The 21,293-nt window shown below is 44.2% G+C and overlaps 2 protein-coding genes across 7 annotated transcripts; both read right to left on the reverse strand.

Moving 5' to 3' along the window:
* Window positions 1-123: 123 nt before the first annotated feature.
* On the reverse strand, window positions 124-8,674 carry asns (asparagine synthetase). The gene is made up of 12 exons (XM_041053037.1): window positions 8,634-8,674; window positions 7,069-7,324; window positions 6,400-6,637; window positions 6,100-6,285; window positions 5,911-6,012; window positions 5,662-5,789; window positions 5,430-5,556; window positions 4,690-4,796; window positions 3,784-3,884; window positions 2,745-2,826; window positions 2,469-2,624; window positions 124-2,097 (listed from the first exon to the last, which is right to left on the reverse strand). Exons 2-12 carry the CDS (start codon window positions 7,315-7,317, stop codon window positions 1,888-1,890), a joined length of 1,686 nt encoding a protein of 561 aa, XP_040908971.1. The 5' UTR covers window positions 7,318-7,324; window positions 8,634-8,674; the 3' UTR covers window positions 124-1,887.
* Window positions 8,675-10,408: 1,734 nt separating this feature from the next.
* Window positions 10,409-21,131, reverse strand: anln (anillin, actin binding protein). 6 transcript variants are annotated; one of them, XM_041053032.1, is made up of 24 exons: window positions 20,984-21,131; window positions 19,708-19,858; window positions 19,184-19,621; window positions 18,556-18,890; window positions 18,038-18,398; window positions 17,627-17,829; window positions 17,424-17,531; window positions 17,207-17,309; window positions 16,766-17,082; window positions 16,495-16,643; window positions 16,245-16,386; window positions 15,921-16,056; window positions 15,532-15,714; window positions 15,109-15,235; window positions 14,902-14,950; window positions 14,546-14,599; window positions 14,136-14,168; window positions 14,010-14,028; window positions 13,729-13,841; window positions 13,435-13,488; window positions 13,073-13,159; window positions 12,871-12,978; window positions 11,992-12,164; window positions 10,409-11,893 (listed from the first exon to the last, which is right to left on the reverse strand). In XM_041053032.1, exons 1-24 carry the CDS (start codon window positions 20,999-21,001, stop codon window positions 11,779-11,781), a joined length of 3,576 nt encoding a protein of 1,191 aa, XP_040908966.1. In that variant the 5' UTR covers window positions 21,002-21,131; the 3' UTR covers window positions 10,409-11,778. The 6 variants fall into 6 exon arrangements, with proteins under 6 accessions (XP_040908966.1, XP_040908967.1, XP_040908963.1 ...); XM_041053033.1 differs by having other exon boundaries at window positions 16,766-17,079; window positions 17,627-17,832; XM_041053029.1 differs by having other exon boundaries at window positions 17,627-17,832.
* Between the last annotated feature and the right edge of the window lie 162 nt (window positions 21,132-21,293).

The raw sequence follows: 21,293 nt of genomic DNA on the forward strand, positions 1-21,293 counted from the left end.
GCACAGCGTGTGTGTGTGTGTGTGTCTGTTCAACACGTTGAGGGCTGAAGAAAGGACACACTCTGGTGGTAGACAGAGGTGCTGCACACACACACACAAATTCAACATAACCCATTTCAGTGCTGATTTTGTTTTTATTTTTTATTTTAGTATGAAACAGAAACAATTAGTAGAAAAGAAGAGGCAGATGATGATGCTGACAGGGAGAGGACAAAACTACAGAGGTGACAGTACAGAGCAAACTCTGTTAAGTGTGAGACTCTCAGACTGTAGTTAGTGCTGATGCACTGCAGTATATTGTCAGATAATGCTTTATCCGCTGACTGTAGTTCACTCTCACTGGTTCATTTCTCAGCCCATAAAACAAGCAATGAGCAATATGAATAAAACCTATCATCACTCCAATGTAACGCACTGTCTGTTTGCATAGCCATTCCAAACCTAAGACTTGCTACCCAGTAAAAAAAAAAAAAAAGAACAAGCAGCAGAGATGACATTAATAAGTGTGAAAAGTTTTACTGACAGGCCTCACATATGACTCACCTCTGTCCATGAGAACCAAGAGAAACTGTCAACATGTCCTTCACACAAATTGCATAATATACAGAAGAAGGCAACACGATGGAGCATCAGTGTTTTTGGTGTTAGCAGAATTCATTTAACCCAAAACTGACACGTACACATTAAAAACAACTGAGGTCCTTTCACCAAACGGGCAGATGAACGGATCGGTTATCAGTTATTAAAATATATTTATCACTGTACACGATGCTCGTTTATGAGGCCACACATTATTTACACTGTAAATACTGTGACCCTCCCACACTCAGACCATAACTTTACACATTATGTGGGCTGTGTTAAATGTTTTCTCCTCCGAGGCCTTTAACAACCTGTTCACTTCTGGATTTAAGAGGATGATACAGAACCTGATTATCACTATTGTGTCCTTGATCATAAAACCAAATGATAATAAAAAATAATAATAATAAAAGATAACTAAATAGTTCTTGGCACAGCTGAAAAGCCTTTGTGTGTAGACGGCCTTTGTGCTTGCCGTCACAAATCAATGTCACATGGCACGTAGATCATCTAATCAGTGTTTGATGTGTGTTGGATTCCTGCTGTGGTGTTGCTGTAGGTCAATGAGTCCGGCCCAGGCGGACCTGATGTTCCTGGAGAACGCCAAGAAACTCTCCATGTACGGAGTGGACCTCCACCCTGCCAAGGTGAGAAACTACAACTCTTCAGCTCTTAAACGTGTGTGTGTGTGTGTGTGTGTGTGTGTGTGTGTGCCGTACAGGTGGACTGTGGAGCTGGAATTGGTCGAATGATTCAACTAAGGTCGGACAAATTAGTTTCCTTGCGTGCACAGCACATTAACAGAGCATTAAATGAATATTAAGCACCGAGACAAACTGCAGCGTCAATCAGGACCATCAAGCTGCTTCAACATCTGTTATTGCTACGTTTAACATCTTGCCGCGGTGTCGACGCCTGACAAGCTGCCAAACAGCAGACGTGCTTCAGACGCCTTCTTCCGGCTTCTGTTTCACGGGCGTCTGACTAAAACAGTTTTGCTTGAATTTTAATCAGCAGATCTTTGAACTAGTTTGGGAGCTAAGCTCGGGGCAGAGCAGCGCTGAAGCTGAACAGAGGAAGGAAGCTGCCACACACGACAATGCTGAACTCCTAACTCCCTAAGACAGTAGGTCTGACAGCGCAAAGCTGGATCTGAGTCTGACGAACTCTGTCACATCACGAAGGGTCAAGCAAACTAATTCCTACTAAGTTAAATGTGATCAGAGTTCAAGTAAAGCTAAGTATGACATATATAGTATACAACAAAGAAGACTAACATACAGCTGACTGACACACTCCAGCCAATCACTGGTCTTTATCGGGTTTGTAGATGGACAGGGTCCGGGCCGAGGGGTCGCTGGCGTTGATCCAGCGCGGCATCCAGTAATGGGAGAGCCACTTGGCCCGGCCCGGATAGTGCTTCTCGAACACCTGTCTGTAGTAGTAGGCCTCTTTGGTGCTCGGAGGGTTGTGAGGGAACGTCTTGTGAGCCTTCTCCATCTGGTCGTCGTTCACCTGAGAGGAGACGGAGCAGAGCGTGGACCTTTAAGTGACTGAGTTCAGCTAACTGTCATAAGCTGGATCCAAACATCCTGATTTCCTGTGGACTTAATGACTGAGTCTGGATTGCAGAGGGGCTGTCCAGATCCACAATTCATGGAGCCCAGAAAGGAGACTGACACATAGTTTCTGACACTGGACTTCCAGACTACATGCCAACTACAGGTGAAGACTTCATTCATGTGTGGAAACAAGTTAAATTCATTCAAATTTTCCAAATAACTTATGACGCAAGTTCATCAGTCACAGGATTCGGGATCTGAAAGGTCGGATCACCTTATCAGATCCCGTCCTGCTGGTCTCTGTCCTACAGTATATACACATACCATAGATTCGAGGTGCTCCTGCAGGCAGGTGTACCAGGACTTCTTCAATGACATCATACCATCGCTGAAGGCTTCTTTACGCCTCCACAGGATCTCATCAGGGATCAGGTTGAGTCCTTTGAAGGAATCTCTCAGGAGGTGCTTCTCCACTCCATTCTGCTCGCACAGGACACACAACATACCTTATTCATTCAACTCACTGCCAGAAAACTGCGTCCAAAGATCAGCTCCCGTTGTGGGACATCAGACATCTGCAAGCTGCAAAGACCGTCTGACCTTAGGAATCCTCATGTCCTCAGGCAGGGAGAGGTAGTACGCTGTGAATCTGTGGTCCAGGAAAGGCACTCGGAGCTCCAGGCTGAAAGACGAGAGCACACACACATTTAGAGAGTCAACGACGGTTGTTGTTGGCTTTTCCCTGGAGAGAAGACAAACTCTGTCGCTGAATGTTTGTCCAGACGAATGCTGAAAAATATCTCATCTTCATCTAAACCCAACCTGACACGCTCACCTTCAGCCAATCACTCGTAAGCTGTCAGACTGTCAGAGTCTTCTCTCTCTCTCTGATGTCATTCAGCTCATTTCATGATTCATGACCCACCTCTGCCCCTTTCACCACCTCAGCTGTGGATCCTCTCCAATCAAACCCTCCAATCAGAAGTCTCCCTCTAAGTGGACGTCCCAACCTCGAGCTCCAGTCCTCCTCATCACCTCCACCAGTGTCTCAGTCTCTGGAGGAGTTTCCTTCGTGTCAGAAGCATCTAATCCACAGGATCGCTTCCCTCAGTGATCTACTTCCTGCCGGGGGTCTGAGCGCCAACATCTGGCGCTTTCACATCTCCTCATCCTCTCTCCTTCTTCTCAGCCCGAGCCGTCCAGGCTCATTATTATTACAGTATAATGAATCACATTTTGCTGTAATTATGATGAATAATTCATGCGACTACTGATGTTCTTCAATCATTATGAGGGATTCACCTCCACACGGTTCAATGGAAGACAAGACATTTCATCCAGGCTACTGAAAATGAACACTGCACTGCCACCAGAATTCACAGACAGAGAGAGTCCTCGCATTTAGCAGAGCTGAAATAATCAGCAGAAGACCAGTGAGCAGTGATTTTAATAATCAATGGATGGCTTAAGCTGTTTAATGAGGCAATAAATGGCAAATAATTGCTGTTTCCATGTATTTACTCTGTAATTACCTCATGAACTCATTCAAATCTCTCTCACGTCGCTGTGTAATTTTTGTTTTGGAGTGCCATTCTTCAGAGGTGTCAGAGGAGGGGAGTGAAGTGAAGCGGTGACGTACCCGTGTGCAGCAGTGGTGCGATCGGCTCGGAGGACGTCGAACAGGTAGAGCTCCTCCATCAGCCGAACGCTGTCCTCTGCCGCTGCTTTGGGGGTTGGAGCCTGGAGGAGGAAAATACAGCCGTCAGAGCTTAGACTTTAGGAGGGAGGCGGCCACAGGCTGTGGCACACACTGTTCTGGCATTTAAATCTCCCACTAACAGGACATTACCCTGAGCCTGGTAATGAGGGAGTTCAGGTATGAAGGCCAGTAAATCAGTGTTCAAATTTAAATTCAGTTCAACTATAATTCACTAAAAGGACAGAACACAATCAGGAACTAAGGAGCAAGAAGCAGCCTGTGATTTTTTTTTTTTGGTCAAACCAAGAATCTTATATTAGAGTTGCAGCACTTGCTTCTTCTCTCTTCTGTCTGAGTGTGGTTGACCGCTTCCTGTGCAGAAGTAGGCTGCATCTCAGGGGATGGTATGTCCTCAGCCAGGCCAGGCTGCAGCATGGTATGCTACTTCAGATATGTGCTCTCCAGGCCTGGCACCTGGTGGCACTCTGGTCAGCTGATCTCTGTTTGGCTGGACTCTGTTGGGCTGTGTGTTGTACCAGAGACCAGTCCCCTCTTCCTGGTCCAGTGTGGTGTGTGCTGCTGTTCATGACTGGGCTGTGCTGGTCCTTTGGAGGGGTGTGGGACTGTCGGCTCTCCACTGGCTGTCGTCCTTCCGGGGTCCTCGCCAAGCATCCAGATGTGGTCGCGGTCCCCTCACTCACCTGCCTTTTGCTTTTGTCCACCCAGCCTAAATAAAGGTGGACTGTTTGAACCTTTTATCAGTGTCTCTGAGTTGCGGATCTGAGCCCCTCATCAAACCTGAGCATGACTGATTCAGGTCCTGTGACTGGTTAGTGGAGGACTTGCCTTGTGGAAGTAAATGTATCCCTGAGTCAGCTCATCAGATCCCTCTCCAGAGAAGATCACCACGCTGTCTGTCTTCTCCCTGATGTACTTTGAAATCAGGTACATCCCTGCAGTGGCACAAACAGAGGGAGGAGCTTCGTTACAAGGAGACCGTACAAGAATGTAGTGTAACATAAACACACCACGGGGTGGCTATGATTTCCCAAGATGCTTTGAGTCCACAGCTGCTGATAAAAGGCGACACGTTCCTAGAGATGTTCATATGAAGTATCAAATAATAAAACCAACACAACCAGTGGCCTCAGCTCCACCTCTAACTACAGCCTGGGCTCGTATCAGACTTCAGAGTTGCACTGTGGTCGGTTTGTATTCACAGATTTGACATTTTCATTGTTATCTATCATCCTTTAGAGGCTTGCAGCTCCCCTGCACTGACCTTCCTGACTGTGTTACTAGTGCTGCTGAATTCCACTGCGATTCAAAGAGGGACATCAGCAGGAAAAAGGAATGCAGTGAGTCAGCATTGTGAGACACATCGGTGAGCGCTGTGGTCAGCTGACAGACAAGCCCACAGTTACTGGGGTAAACCTATTTATAAGGCCTCAGCTGTGGCTATGTTTTAGCTTGATTTTCATTGCCCCCAACTTTAATTATTAAAAAAAAAAAAAAAGAACACAACTGCAGATCATCACATTTGTTTGTCTAATTGCAGTTTAGCACGATTGCTGAAGCCAACTCACCCACAGAGGCACGTATGGTGGTGATGTCGTAGGTCTCCAGGTGGAAGATGACGTCGTCTACCACCTGGATGCCTTCTTCTGCGGTGAAGTTGACCTCGTGGTGTTCGCTTCCAATGTGAGCAGCAACCTGGTGAACACAAAGCAGCTGACTACAAACACATCAAGCTCAGAAAAAAAAGCATGGAGTCATGGGGGGGGGGGGGGGGGGGGGTTACGTGACGTGAAAACGGACCTTGCGAGCAGCGATGACGTCTGGACTGTCCTCTGACCCGATCGAAAACGTCTGGATGGGATACTGCAGCTTCTCCTCTTTGGCCAGTTTCACCAGCGTAGCAGCGACCAAACTCGAGTCCAGACCCCCTTTAGAGTAGACCACATGAAGGAGGATCACTGACACGAACCATTTTATTCCCACCTGTTGAACTGAACTAAAGTATGCTAACAGTAAAAAGGAGGCAAAAAGGGCAGAACTTTGCATTACCTGACAGAAGACAACCGATTCTCCTGTGAGCCATCAGACGCTTCCTCACAGCGCTCTCAAACAGCGTTCTGATGTTGCTTTTCACCGTTTCCTCATCAAACTCTGTGGAGACATTCATTTTTTTTTTTTTTTAATTGCCATTCAAAATATTTATTTGTTCATTTTAGTTAACAATGAGCAGTTCCATACTTGTAGGTAGTATCTCCAAAGGGTTGCAGGTGGCGTGAGCAGGCTCCTGTGTGCAGCGGTGGAACTGCTCCATTTGAATAGACTGAACTTTGCCATTCAGATTCAAATCAAAGGCCTCAAAGTGCCCCGGGAGAAAAGGGATAATGTTGGCTGGGGTGGCCGCCGCATGGGTAATGTCTGTGAGGCCTGTGATCAGAATAACAAAATAAGCAGCGCTGTAAAGTTGTAAAACGTGTTTCACAAGAGTAATAAAAAAAAAACAGCCAGATTCATGAGGGGTGAAATAAACGAGCCCATTACCTTTGGCCTCTGAGCAGACTGCAAGGAATCCATCGTCTGTGAGGAGCTTGAAAAGAGGCCGGACTCCGTACGTGTCCCTTCCCAAGAAGACTTTTCTGTTGGCGGTGTCCAGCAGGACGAAAGCAAACACACCATCCAGGAGAGACGCCATCTTCTGAATGCCAAAGCGGTCATACAGGTGCAGCAAGACCTCCCCGTCCACTTTAGTCTGGTAATCGAACTCAAACTGCTTCCTCAGCTGAGAGGACATTGGAGACACAGAATACAGGGGGTTAATTTAGGTGATTCTAATTCATCCCTTGAATTAGACAAAGCCCAGATTATTTTAGCATGGGCGTACGTCTCAGTGAGACCAGGGTTAATCTTGTAACTCACGTTATTCTTGCTGACACTTCACATTCTCTGCATGTTGTTCTATTACAGCAGAAGATTTTGTTTTTTCAATGACACAATAAAAGCTCCTTTAATTCAAAAGTGGATTCCTCACAGTAACTGAACCAAGTGATGAGTGACTTTCAATCGCCGTGGCAACACATGCTGATGTTTGACAGGTACTGTTCATCCTATGGGGAGCGTGAATGTCTGTGCAAATATACTGATGGCAATTCATCCAACAGCCGCTGATAAATGTCAACCTGGACCAAAGTGTTGGACACCCTACTTCCTCACCGCGTGATGGTTGTAAATTTCTCCGTTGTAGCAGAGCCACAAGAAGGGAAACTTCTTGATCCGTAGGGGCTGCATGCCGTACAGCTGGTCCACAATGGCCAGCCGGTGGAAGCCGAAGCAGCAGTTGGTGAAGCCATTGACGTTCTCGAAGCGGAAGGCGTCGGGGCCCCTGTGGGCAATCTTCATGGCGCTAGTGCACTGAACTGACAGGCACTCATCACTGCCAAACAAAGCCCAGATACCACACATCTCAGCGCTGTGGAAGATGGACAGAGAAGAACAGAGAGAGACAGATTTACACTCTTCTTAAGTTTCCAAGAAACAGGGCGCGTTCAGTAGTGTGCTTGTTTTGGCTCCTCTACAGTTGGTGAGTTATAGAGGATCGCTTACACATTGTGCATGAAAAGAATCAGTCTATTCTGCAGTGACTTCTTGTCCCCATTGGATACAGTTTCATTCATTCACCACCACCACAATGAGCCTTCACAGGCATGAGAGCAGGGCCCAGTCTCTCTGAGGGCCAAGTTAGAGGAAGGACTGTTGACTGCTGACCTATCACTAACACACAGGGTTACATTATTATTACATAAAGAACCCTTAGTATTCATAGTTATTAATGGTATAAAATGCTCAGCAAAACCACTGAACACTTGAATATGAGCTTTAAAGTGTAACTGATTATGAACCGTGGCAAACTGCTCAGAGTTATCGAGCTGAAGTGAACCTGCAGGTTTCGATGAGTCGGTTTGTGGTTTTCCTCCTACTGTTGTGAAAGCGTATTACACATTGACGCTGCCTGTAAAAACACTTTCAGATTCCTTTATTCTGGTACTGAACTGGTCAAATCTGGACTAGATTATCCAGAGACCAAAGAGTTTCAGATAAGTGGAACGCTTTTGTTCTGTTTGTAGACCACACTGGACCCGATCCAGGTAGAAAAAATAAATATTTTAAATAGTTTTCTTGTAGCTAACGTCACAGTATGTCCCGCTCTCATGTGTCAAGTGCACCTAACGCCGATCTCCAATTAAAAATAATACCAATTAAAAGTCTGTTTCGCTGTGGGCAAAAACTTTAACCGCTAACAACCTCGTTACATAGCTCTCATAAATCATCACTTTAAATTATTCAACTCGGCATAGGTTAATCAGCACTTATTGCTTTATAATTTCAGAGCGGCCGATCCTTTTCTTAGCACCATCTTCTTCCAGCTCACGGTGTTTCACGACCGGACGGCCCGGGCGGGCGGAGGTTAGCAGCGTGGATGAAACACCCTGGTGATGCAAGATCTCAGAGCTGCTGCAGCTGCTGCTGCTGCTGTTGGGTGGATGATATACACGCCGAGTTTTCACAAACACCCGACTATTTCTGAATTAGTCGACAGTCATTCTCAGTATGAGTGCACATTTTAACTGCTAACTTATAAAAGGAAATTTTAAAATGAAAAAGTTTTTTGGAAGCAGAGTTCTGCTCCAAACTCACTGCAAATCAAAGTCAGTATTTCTGTCCACCTATGTCGTCAATGTAAACGGACGAACGCAGACATTGAAACCAAGCTCACTTACCCTGTTCCTCAAATCACACGCGCAGCCACACTGTCGTGAAGACACACAATTAATATATATAACCGGAAACAGTTATGGTGTCTTCAAAATAAGAGCGTACCTACAAACAACGACAACGGAGCTTCAATTATGTTAAAGCTTAAAATAACATTTACATTCGTTATAAAATAATGAATATGAATATATTGTATATGCATTAAAACCGCCGCTGTTAAACACATTTGGTGGACATACAGTTCTTGTAATAATAGTATAGGTAGTCTGTCGAAAGGACAAAATGTTCTGATAATTTCAGCTAAAGGTGTTTAAAAAATGAAGACATATATAGTGCTTTAACTCTATATTTATATTTAATATATATGGAGGTCTCTATTTTCGCTCCTACACATTTTACTTTAATTCTAAAAAGCTTGATATTATTTGCTGTAAAATATCTTATTTTGAAGGCTGCACGGTAGTTATTTTGGTGGTACGGTGCAGCCTCATGCCTGCAACAGTAAGTTTTGTTGCATCACCTGCAGGAGTGGCTGCTCTTTATGTTTAGACAGACAGTCCATGGTGGCATCACAAAACTAGAGTCTGATTTCAGTAAATTCCTAAGATGACTGAACAGCTTCTTTATTTTCATTTCCCACAAATCCCACATTAAACTATTTATTTTTATGCATTTACTCCATCACACTTTATTTTGAAGGGTATAGTCCACAGGTCTTTCCCTGCCAGTTTGACACTGCAGCTTCCACATACAAGGGAGTTGCTATGGAAATGGAATGGAAAATGGTTTCCTTGGTTATCCTGTGTAATGGGCTGGTGTCCACTGAGGACAGGTTTTAGTGTAATGCTACTTTTCTGGTGTTGGTGTATTGACAGAACTCTGCCTGTCCTGTCTGTTATATTGATTATTGTTGATTCTGATGGCCTTTAAATTTTTGAGATTTTGAACATGTGCTCAATCAGACTTGGGTGCATTTCACACCTGTACCTGTACTGACACGTGTTAATAATAATACCTTGGAGTCTTGGGTGACTGCCCTTGTGAGCTTTGCTCATGTGTTGACTCGTGTGCCTACTCAACATGGCTGCTATGATGCCTGAGGGGAGCTTCCGTGTTGTGCAGAGGCAGGTTATCAAACAGTAGTTGGAAGGCATTGTACCCTTGTGGAGCTCCATCGTGATCAAGACTGTCAGCCTTGTGTTAATCAGTCTGGGTGAGTGCCTGTCGTTTGGGCCGTCAGCTGCTCATGGAGTGCTGTTAGCTTCTTCAGACAGAGGGAGTAGATCATGCCACCTTTTATCCACCTAGGACTGGTCTCCCATGACACCCATCTGCACCTCTGTTAGCAAACTAATGCCCCTACAAGCTTTCTTAATCTTGGCTTCCAGCTCTGTTCTCCATGGGGGGCACTCTGTACATGCTGCATTCTTGATCTTATACCGATGTATCTCCAGGACTACTGTTGTCGTGGCATTCACGAATACACACTGGTTTCCATGACAGTGTTAGTGGCAACAGTGAGTAGAATCTGCAAGTATCTCTTCTTCAATGAAATCAACCAAAACAATGAGCTAAAAAATGTGTGGACTGGATGACAGTTCTCTGTGGCTTTGTCACTATGAGCATATACATTACATGCAAATGTAAAACTAGTGTCCAGTCCAGTTTTAATGTACGGCAATGATGATAACTGCATATGTTATGCAGTTTTATGTATAATCATGCCCTGCATCTACTCAGAGTTCAGCCAAGTATTTGAAAGACATCCCACTTCAAAATCAACAGTTAAAGATTCCATTTAATATTTCTGATCAGTAAAATAATATTTAAAAAAAAAAAAAAGGACATAAGAACCATTAGTAACCGGATCCATTTTGGTCCAAGCAGGAATTTATTGCAGTCTCATTGATCCACATTTACTTGGCCAACTGAAGGACTTGAGTTAAAGTAAATGATGAAGCTCTCATATTTCTAGCTCACTCCTATTCTTCATGAGGAAAATGTATGAAGAATGTATGCAGAAACAAATCTGTGAGGTGATGTAAATCTGTGCTCATTATCAACGTGCTGATAAAGCTTAATCTCCTACCTACACACAAATGAAATAAAAATTCATACACCTGCAGGGCCACTGTCTGTTACATACTCTTTCAGACCACAGGTGATGCAGTCTAAAACATGCTGTTGCATTTAGTTTGGGTTTTTTTTAGAAAGGCTGATATAAAAAAAATATAGATCAATATCAGTGTATATGTTGGCCAGTAACTAATAAACTGAGATAAAGGAAAGCTGAATATGTGTTTAAGGTCATTTACAGAAAGTGTTGCTGTTACATTTTTTCCAAAACAGAGAAGTGACCTTTTTTTTTTTTGGTAATAGGTGGACACGACTCTGTTATCTACAAATTCAAGGGATCCTTGTCAAAAATGCATCTGATGTTTTTAAACTGTCAAACATCAGCATTGGTCATCCTGTAGCACAGAGTATGTAACAGACCTTAGCTTCCACTCTGAAACAGTTACACAAACATTGATAAAGCAGTGCAAACAGAATGAAAGCTGGGGAATAAAATGATTCAAAAACTTGTGCGTGGCAATGAAGAAAAAAACAAAAAAACAATTGAAAGTCCTGCCACAAGTCCTAAAAGCTAACATATATATCTATATATATATAAAGTGAAACCTTACCAGAAGTATCAGCATTCTTCTGTGCTCTCATGCAGGATAAAATATAGAGCACTCATTCAGTGATAAAACCGTGGTGCTTCAAATTTGTATTCATCTGTATTTTCAACACCATTTATATATTGATTTCTGCAATTCAACCAAATAAGTTAAAGCCACATATCATGAGTCAAGCACACTAAGTACTGGAATTAACATAAAAAGTCCTCAAATCAGTGTAGAAATGTAGAAAATACAGGGTCCAACTCAGACTCCTGCACAAAAATACTGTCCTGAAACGTTTCAAACATATGGCTTTATTTACTTCGGCTCTATAACTTATGTGTGTGATCACCATCTCCTGTAGAATAACCACAAGTAAAAAATATTTAACAATTCTCATACTGTATTGCACTTAGCATTTGCGTGTGTCACTGATGCCGACGATCCCAAAGATAACAGGGCTAATTGTGACAAAGTGCAGTGTTTACAGTGGCTTGTAGCAGGCGTCTGGTTGCCACATACGCAGATCCAGCAGGATCTGGTTCAGTTTCTTCATCCACAGATTCCTCTCGTCCTTAGTGTCGGCACTCAGCCAATTTCTGCACACACACAAAAAAAAATGCAATGCAAAGTGAGTGTTTTCTTTTTAAATTGGCATATAAGGATATGTGTATGCATAGTAATAATGGGTACTTACGTGGTGACACACATGGTATTCTTGCACTGACTGACTAGTGTCTCTTTGTCATCCTCTCTTTGTGGTCTGACTGTGATGAGCTCAAATGTGTTTGGTCTGGCACAGAACTCTCTGTTGGCTGGTTCCACTTTCTTACTGGTGCAGTTAGCCAGGTTTACACGGCCGATGGGATTCTGTCAAAAAAGAAAAATACAACAAAGGGTCAAGGGAGAAATGCAACCATGATAGTGTCACAGCTGTGTAAGATGCAGTCATGAAACTGTCTAGGTGTGTAGCTGAGATCAAAATGAAGGCCATGTTTGAAGGTGGGTGTGGTACAAGCAAGGGTGCTAGTGTCGTGGTTCCCCCAAAGAAGCAACTGAGGCTGAACGTGTGGATTTGAATGGCTTTATTTGGCACACGCTGACAATAACATCCTGTTAATTACACCTTTCGCCAAGAAAGTAATCTGACTGAGAATGGCCAGCACTTTCCAAGTTTCCTGCTATTTACAGCCACCAAACATGTATCCTGTCTCTTGTCTGTAAATAGTGACTGCCAAGAATTTGACTTGGCCCAGAGAATGGCCTGTCCCCATCCAACATGATCTATTCCCAGTTTCAGAACATAGTTACCTCATACAATTTACCATATGTTCCCCCCCTCTGGGGGTCACTAGACTACCAAAACTGACAATCAGTGTAAGTGAAGGCAAAAAACCCAACATCCATAAGCGGGTGAATTTTCCTCACAACACCCAAAAACACTTCTGGGTAGGGAGTAGGGAAAAGGGTCACTGCCCCCCCCCGACCCCACTTTACACCCCCGCCCAGTGTTCATTTTAAGTAGTGGATCATTGTATTCCAGTTCCAAATAAAGAAGCTCTTTAATGACACTAACCTTGCGCTTCTCATCATCTGGGTAGGTCCAGTAGGAGATGCAGTACCCCGACAGGACACACCACCTCCTGTGCCACGCTCCAAACCCGCTAACATCTTCAAACATTGTCTGGGGTTTAAAAACAGAAGTGATTCAAATTGCAGCACATCCATTCATGAGTCATCAGTCAGCATTAGTCCAGCCGTGGCCTGCTCTCACTCACCAGGAAGCCCCTCTCCTCCACCTTTGAGCCAACTTCGCACTGCATCTTGAGGTAGACGTGGCCCTCCAGGGGGCACAGAAACGGCACCTTCAATTTACAGGAGACACACTTAATGAAAACCTTCAAAATTGAAAATTCAAAAATGTTTAACATACATGTTACGGTTAAACAAAGATTAGAATGCAAGGAAACACTGAACTGAATTCCTGGAGTGCTTAAAAGCACCTGACAAACACAGACAAGTGGAAAGCAAGTTACATCCCCTGATGAGAACAGATTTGTTATCATATCAAGTTATAGTGTGTTCACCCTCCCCCCAAACAAACAGAACAAAAGAAAGAACAGACAAGGCAGGTAGTAACCTTGGTATGAAACATGCCACTGAGTAGTTCTCTTTCACATCCTTCATATTTGATCTAAAAGAAAGATATCAAGGCAGGAGAATGAATGAACAGGCAGAACATACTGTCCTATGAGAACAAGCCTGGACACATTGACTGTGATCCAAGTGAGCTACGTGTTCATGCCGATATTAGGTCTTCAGATAAAGGCCGGCCACATATGCAATGCAGAAAGGTGAAAGCTAAAGTGCTCTGAGAGTGTGAATGTGGAAAGACACGAGGAGAATCTAACGATGGCACTAATGGCTTCTGTACCTTCTCCAAAGGAAATTTGTTTTTCCCAATAGAGGACAGGTTGAGCTTGTGTGATCCAACCAGGACGAAGTTACTGGTGCGGACAGCATTGGGGCCTCCCGGACTGGCCACAACTACAGACAGGGAGACAGGTTATTTGTAGGGAGAACTACTCAGACAGTGATAACAGCTGTGTAGCGTCTTAGAACATAACCCTGTCATCAGGGTAAAGAAGGTTCATTTCATTTGGCTCATTAGTACAAACTTTTGTTTAGACTGATTTTATTCATATTTTGACAAACCTGGTGTCTGTCCACTTTTCTGCAAGACACAAAGGAAAAAAAGAACAAGTTAATTTTAAATTTTAAATTCTTGAGGAACAAAAAAAAAGTTTGTTAGGCAGCAGAAAATAGGTTTGAAATTCTTACAGTGATGCCGAGGAATCTCTTTGGAGTGATAGCCTGAGAAAAAATAAAGAACACAAACAATAAATCTCTGCTTTGAATGAACGATATGTCAGAGTGATATGTGTCGTGCCGGTCAGTTAACATTCCTTTCCGTTAAATGAAAGAACCACCTGAACGCGAGCAGAGAAATTATTTTGCAGGAGTGACGTTCTTTGTGACCCCATGGTGCACACCCACCGACAAGTGAGGGATGTGATACAGAAACTACTCATACCGACATACACAAATCATGTCCTTCATGAACACGTCTCCAGATTATCTGGACACACACACACACACACACACACACCGAGCGTTTAATATGCATGTTCCATCAGACTGGCAGTGTGTTTTCCATTTGTTAAGAAAAAAAAAACCCAGAGGGGATTTACCTTTGATTTGCTTGGCTTCTTCTTCTTGTCACTGCAGACGTCACGTTTCTGCACCTAAACATGGCGTATTAAGACATATTAATAAATTAGTTGAGATAAATGGGGCGACAAAGCAGAATCTGATTTGTATTAGTATTTGCAGACACTCAGCGATGCATCATCCGTATTGGAAATGAAACAATAGTGCTGAGGTTTCTGACCGAGGACTTTTCCGACGTTTCCCAGTCTTTTAATTTAATGAGATGAGAGATGAATGTGTAAGAGAATATCGTAGGTGAAGTATGAGTTAAAAGGTACAAGAGATTTTTGGTATCTTCACAAATCATATGTGGTCAAAGAATTTTAAAGACACTTACCAGTCCATAGACTTCAATATCAATTACAAAGTCACTGGAGACATCAGATCTGAATGTGAAGAGGGTGAGAGGTGTCAATCCCGACACAGAAACATAATCATATGCACAACAGCATAAAGAAATCAGGAGTTTGTTGTGTTCCCTGTTCAACATAGACTCATAATTATGGTGTGCATTCTTTTATTTGAGCAGGGGTGGTTGACTTACGTGGTGAACTTGGTGGGGAAGGTGAGGGTGTCTCCACTGAGGCCTCGGTGTGTGCTGGCCAACGGAGTGGCCACTGTGTTCTCTGCTCCAGCCCGAATCATGATGAAGAAGGAATGTTTGGTTGACTCTGAAATACAGAACAGAAAGTATAACACTGACAACCAGCAGCACAGTGAATACACTGATAGTGACTAAAACCAGATAACCTCAGGAGGCAGAACCATAAGTAACTTCCAAAAACTAGCAGGACTCTGAAGGTATGAGAAAGATTGTATTTTTTCATAATAACAATCATTCTATGTAAATCATTATTGTTAATCATTATTAAGATACTGCGAAAAGACAGAAATATTGATGTACAATGATGACCATCAGTCAGAGAGCTGATGCCTGCAGAAAACAAACAATTATATGCATTCCTACCTGGCTTGTTGGCAATGGAGCACACAAAGTCTGCCTTGAGAGGCAGGCGCAGCTCCTGCAGGGTGATGGAGCCCTTGGAGGCGGACATGCCGGTGGGTTCTGGGGCGGCAGGAGCCTTTTTCTGTCCTGCTGGACCTCCTCTCAGAAGCTCCAGCTCTGCCCTCAGTGCCTCCCTCCTCTCCACTGAGTCAGAAGGAAAAGGAAAGTCAAGCTTTGATACGACCACTAGGAGTCACCAAATGCCACTTTTGAGGGCTGAAGAGAAACATGGCAAAGTTCAGAGCATCTGCTGCCTGAGGGTAAGTTAGTGTCAGCAAGGGCAGGATGAACCCTACATATGCAAGCGTACCTTAAAGTCATGTACACATGTATTATCTGGATGAACTCACTTGCGACCAGCAGCAGCCTCTCTGCCTCAGCCTCCACCTGGGATCCTTTGCCATGCTCCTCGTCGGTGCAGCAGTTGAGGGCCTGGCTGGCCTGATGAATGACCGTCTGCTGCAGATTGATCTCATTCGTCAGAATCTACAGGAACAGAAGAACAGTGATTGGTTGTCACACAGACGGCGAGCCTTACCACGCTGTTCGAAACTTGTTTCGGACACGTTCTACTGCTACAGCTGTGTATTTTCAGAAGGTGAGAACTGTTTTTTCACCCTGTCTGTAGGTCAGTCCTAAGCAAATTACATATTTTGAATGTATTTATAACAAACCTTCATCCTCTGTTTGATACTGAAGAGACTGGATCCTCTGGGCTCCTCTGCTCTGTGAGAAACATCCTCTTTTCTCACAATAACCTGCTTCACACTGGGTCTCTCTGTCTCCTTCACTCTGGTGGACCTGTACGCATCAATGCTAACACACACAAAAGGAAATATACATGTTAAGATTCACATTTAATGCGACAATCAGGACAGGCAACTTTAACATGCATCTATGTGGGTGCTACATGGGAGAATTCACCTGTACGGCAGTTTATGGTCTTCATCTGAGGCTTCGACGCTGTCTGAGGAGGCAGTCCGTATGATGTTAGCTCTCTGGAACTTGCTGGGTTTGGCGTCGCTGTCTGGAGTCTTGTTCTTAATAATGAATGAACTGGCTGGAGTAGAGGTCTGAACAAAGACACGAAGAATGTGTTATTTTCTAATTTAGCTGTTTGTTGTTTGCCTCGTCCACAAAAAGGAAATCTTTGATGAAGTGACACTGGCAGAAAGACGTTGGTGTTGGTGCCTACCATCATTCTCTCCCCTGGACTCCTCACCACAGCAGCCACAGTCTCTGCCAGTGGAGTGAGGAGGGACATGGAAGAGATATTCAAAGCATCTTCCTCCTCATCTTCATCCTCGTCCTGATCTTCGCTCTGCTCCAGGACTCCATCAAACAGCTCGTTGATGACTGCGGAGTTGATGGACTGGTCCACATTCGACTCTATCTCCGTGATCACCTCCTCTGTCTGTGGTATTTCAGCAGTTGGCGTCTCTACAGTTGGGGCAACCACCTTCAGAGGACTGGATGTTGGTGCCGGAGTCGTGACCACCAAACCATGACCTGCTATTTAACATAATCTGTGTGACTCACTTGCAGACACATTTCTACCTTCACACTAGTGAATTCTCAAATTCGCTGTGACATTCAAAGCCATCTTTTTTTCTCATGGGGAAATCTCATGGGGTACCTGGTGGAGTGAACATGGTGGGTGTATCCGGTTTCTCAGTAGACATCTCATCCTGTGGCTCACGTGGGACAACTTCACTCTCCAATGGTTTGACAAGCTGCTCCTAAGAAGAGACATTAGAATTGTTAAATATAATGTCGGTGCTATGAAGAGAAGACCATTTTGTGAGATGTCAAACTTTATATTTTGTCTGTTGGATACAGGTTTGTCAGCCAACCTTGATATCAGAGTTTTTGTCGCTTTCTGTTGCTTCATCTTTGTTTTTCCACATATTGTTTCCTTTCTGGAAGCGACTGCGGATCTGAGCCAGCTCAGACTCACGCTCCTGAAATGTGGGGCATAATTTTTTATTTTGCTATCGTAAAGTTAAACAAAATCACAATAAGAGGATGCACAATAGTATCTGGAACATTAACCTACCATCTTCTGTCTTTGGGCCAGATCAGCGGTGGTTGTGTTTGACGCCTGGGCAGCTCTGAGTCTCTCCTGTACCAGTCTGGTGTTTGGTGTGACTGATGGAGTTACAGTGGGAGTCTTGGCCTGGATAGTGCCCCCTGCTGGAGAACTGGGGTTGTTACGCTCCTGACACCTCTCTCCAAAGCGCTCCAGGAAAGATTTGACACCTGCTGGTAAAGGGAAGCAGCATTTTTCTTTCATACATGTAGAGGAAATTTATCACATGGTCTGCTCTAAATTTAATATATCATTTTTGTATTAATACACAGTTTGATGAATAACATTATGCAATACAACTTCATATGTTTTTCAAAGTAATTCTGTAAGTCTGACTCAGCACATTTGAATTATCTCCCTAAGTGCAAACTGACTCACCAGGACCTCCAGGAGTGGCCTTTTCCTGGGGAACAGTGGGCCCAACAACAGCAGGCTTGGCACGGAGCTCTGGCTTCTGGGGACTGGCAGTGGGTTTGAGATCCCTGGAGAGGGCCTTATTCTTCAGGGGGCTTTGAGGCACAGATGTTGAGGAGGAGGCTCCGTCCTTCTGAGGACTGGGTGGGAAGGCTGTTCCGTGGTTGTAGCTCTTCTGAGGACAAGAGGTGAAGGTCATCCCCTGTTTGGAACTCTTCTGAGGACTGACCACTGACTGAGGTGCTGGTCTGGCTGCAGGAAGGTCAGCTTTCTGAGGGCTTGGGGGAACCACTTGGCTGGACTTGACAGGAGAATACACAGCCGGCTGGAAAAAAAGAAAAACATACATACATACATTAAGTAAGGTTTCAGCTGTTTTGCAGTGTGTGTTCAAATTTATAAACCAGTCAAATTAAACAGCTCATATAGTAACAGAAAGAACCGGTTCTGCTCAAGGACGAGACAATGCCAGGTAAACCTACCCGACTAGAGCTGAATGTGGACTTGTTGATTGCAGTTGAATTGTCCACCGCGTGGCCTTCAGCAGCTCTTGGCTTAGTGCTGGCAGCCACAGTGGCACCTCTGATGCCTGACTTTGGAACAGCTGTGCCAGGCTTCTCTTTTGCATTCTCTTTGGGGATATTAGCATGGCTTAGGTCATCTTCCCAGGATCCAATGGTGGCAGCGAGATTGGCCAGTCTGCCTCGTCTCCCTAGTGGAGCTTCTGAGGACACGGAGGGGACAACAGCTGGCGGGACCTGTGCTTGTTTCTTCAACGGGGATAGGGGAGTACTGTCTGGAACCTCATCAGAGGCACCTGAAAAGTAATAATATGTTCAATTCGGCTCTAACAGTGGTGGCCCTACTGGACACAGGCAGGTCAACTCGCTCTGAATTAATTTAGGTTTTTTTTAATCATAACTGTTAGTTCATGCATTAAAAGTCCTGTCATACAGTTACATCAGTCACAACAGATTCTAACCCTGTGCAATTTTTTTGTGTTTACACTTTGATCTTAGATTGCATCTTAAAATACTGACTGCGTGATGAAAATTATTTTCTTGAAGCTAAATAAATTAAACAAAAAAACAGCACAGAAAACATTCTTACTATCTCCATCCCAACATTTTCTTTGCTCAGCTAGCCTCTGTAGACGTGACTTCATGCCACCAGCACATGGAGCAGCATCTTCCACTGCATATTCCTTTGTCCTCTGGAGGGCTGGACTGGCAGGCATCATCTCTGCTTCTCTGCTGCTCAGATTATCAGGAGCAGGGGTGACAGCCATCTTCTCTGGCTCTGGCTGTACAGGTTTCAGCTGCCCTGGCTGAGACTGGACAACAGGCCGGGCATCAGTCTTCCCCTGGGAGGAGGAAAGTCTGCTTCCCGGCCCCACTGGAGGTTTCTTGTCTGTAGGAGGATCCGAGAGCATAGGAGCCACAGGGCGTGTCATGATAGGCTCTTGGTTCTCTTCACCAGCTGCAGGCTGGACATTTTCCCCTGAGCACCGGCGCTTGGACGGAGAAGGTTTAGACGACACCTGTGGGACTGGCAGGAAATGGTAGAAAAATATAAGGAAAGATACCCAGACCCACGAGTGTTAGAGTACAGCAATACAACAAACATGGTCATACCTTTATCAATGACTGGCTCACTGAGCACACTATTGGTGTCACCCAGTGGCTCTCTGGGCCTTTTGACCATCGGTCTGTTTGCTGCATTTGGCCTCTCTGCCATTTTCTTCTGCAGGTTTTCTCTGCGAGCCCGGGTCCGCTCCAACAGTTTCTGTTTAGGGAAAATAAAAAGAGTTAAATTGTTACTACAGTGCCTATTTTATGCACACAGAAGACAGAAAGAATAAAATCATCACAAGCTGGAAACTTTTTACAAGTTATAACGGTGTGTATGTTCTGTTAATGCAACATAGCACAGAATCTGAAACTCAGACTTCTTTATATGGGCGACTTTAACAAGCAACGTAACAGCCTAAGTCACGCAAAACAGCCCCTCTCCACCCAGGATAAAAACGGCCTCTGTTTGCTTGCCCTCCTCCTCTATATGACATTCCCTCCCCTTGGCCTCATACATGGCCAGTCACACAGTCTGATTTACTGTGCAAGCCCCAACACATTCTTGCAGCAACGCCTATGCACTTTCTCCAGGCACTGTGGAAAACCTGATGTCACATTTTGCAGCATTCCTCAGGAATGAGCCGCCACCCCCACGCCTGTGGTTCCAGGATTTGAAATTTCAAACTCTGCAGACAACTGAGTAACAATAATTGTTATCAGATATTCAGTCCAGATTCATTTCCAGTAATTTCCAGTTAAGCCAAGTGTTGGATAAATGCCAGTGCTGACACATTCCATTGCCTTAAATGGAGACAACGTCGTTTCATTTGAATAACGTTGATTGCCGTGTGTTGTTGGTTAAGTGAACTGATAAAGCACATGGATATAAGTGTCATAATACTATATAAGAAGCCAGTCGATCAGCTGCTTGAATAAATTACATACCTGTTAGTCAAACATCAAGAAAACTACATATACTGCCTTTAGAAGCTGAAGGCACAAGTTTATTTTACTTTTAGCATAAATTTGTGGTTGCTGACGATGGACAAGACAAAGAAACAACACGTGACAGGTTTTCATTGACCTTACTTAAATATATGACCATAAATTCCTGTACGTTGGTACGTTTTGCTCGCGTTTAAATACTATCGAAATAAATATACAGGTCTCCTGCAGTAACTAACATGTATGTAATAACACTGTAACAAAACAGAAATGCTACGTTAGTTGAGTTAGCATTAGCAAGTGACATCAACGCAGCTATATCGACTCCACCTTATGTTAGCTAGATACATCTACGTTAACGTTAGGTAACGTTTAAGTTAGCCGGCTGACTCACCTCAGTAAATGGATCCATTTTGGGCGATTTAATCCCTTCTCGAGTAATATCTATGAACAACTGGCTATTTCAGAAGTCTTGTACACCACTGTGAGAACAAAAACAAGACGACGCGAGGCGAGCTATGAGGCACTCAGCTTCTCCTCTCCCTTCTTCTTCCCCTCTTGCACAAAACAACTTCTGTTCAAAATTTGAATTTCCGCGCTGTGCCTACTGCGCAGACTCCAACTGTTGAAGGAATCGCTTGAGGACCAATCAGAATCGACGAGCCAAGCCTTCCCCTTGTCAGCCACACCCGGAAACTGCCCCC

This window comes from Toxotes jaculatrix, chromosome 13 (assembly GCF_017976425.1).
Source record: "Toxotes jaculatrix isolate fToxJac2 chromosome 13, fToxJac2.pri, whole genome shotgun sequence".
Classification (NCBI taxonomy): domain Eukaryota; kingdom Metazoa; phylum Chordata; class Actinopteri; family Toxotidae; genus Toxotes; species Toxotes jaculatrix.

What these genes read in the sequence shown, in the direction of transcription:
- asns (XM_041053037.1), bottom strand. Translation starts at nt 7,317, where the DNA reads ATGTGTGGTATCTGGGCTTTGTTTGGCAGTGATGAGTGCCTGTCAGTT. An exon ending in ACGTCATCGCTGCTCGCAAG is followed by an intron (nt 5,557 to 5,661) that starts GTCCGTTTTCAC and finishes TGTGTTCACCAG; the next exon opens with GTTGCTGCTCACATTGGAAG. An exon ending in AGGAGCACCTCGAATCTATG is followed by an intron (nt 2,098 to 2,468) that starts GTATGTGTATAT and finishes GTCTCCTCTCAG; the next exon opens with GTGAACGACGACCAGATGGA.
- anln (XM_041053029.1), bottom strand. An exon ending in CACCATGTTCACTCCACCAG is followed by an intron (nt 17,083 to 17,206) that starts GTACCCCATGAG and finishes TATGTTAAATAG; the next exon opens with CAGGTCATGGTTTGGTGGTC. An exon ending in GTATCAAACAGAGGATGAAG is followed by an intron (nt 16,057 to 16,244) that starts GTTTGTTATAAA and finishes CTGTTCCTGTAG; the next exon opens with ATTCTGACGAATGAGATCAA.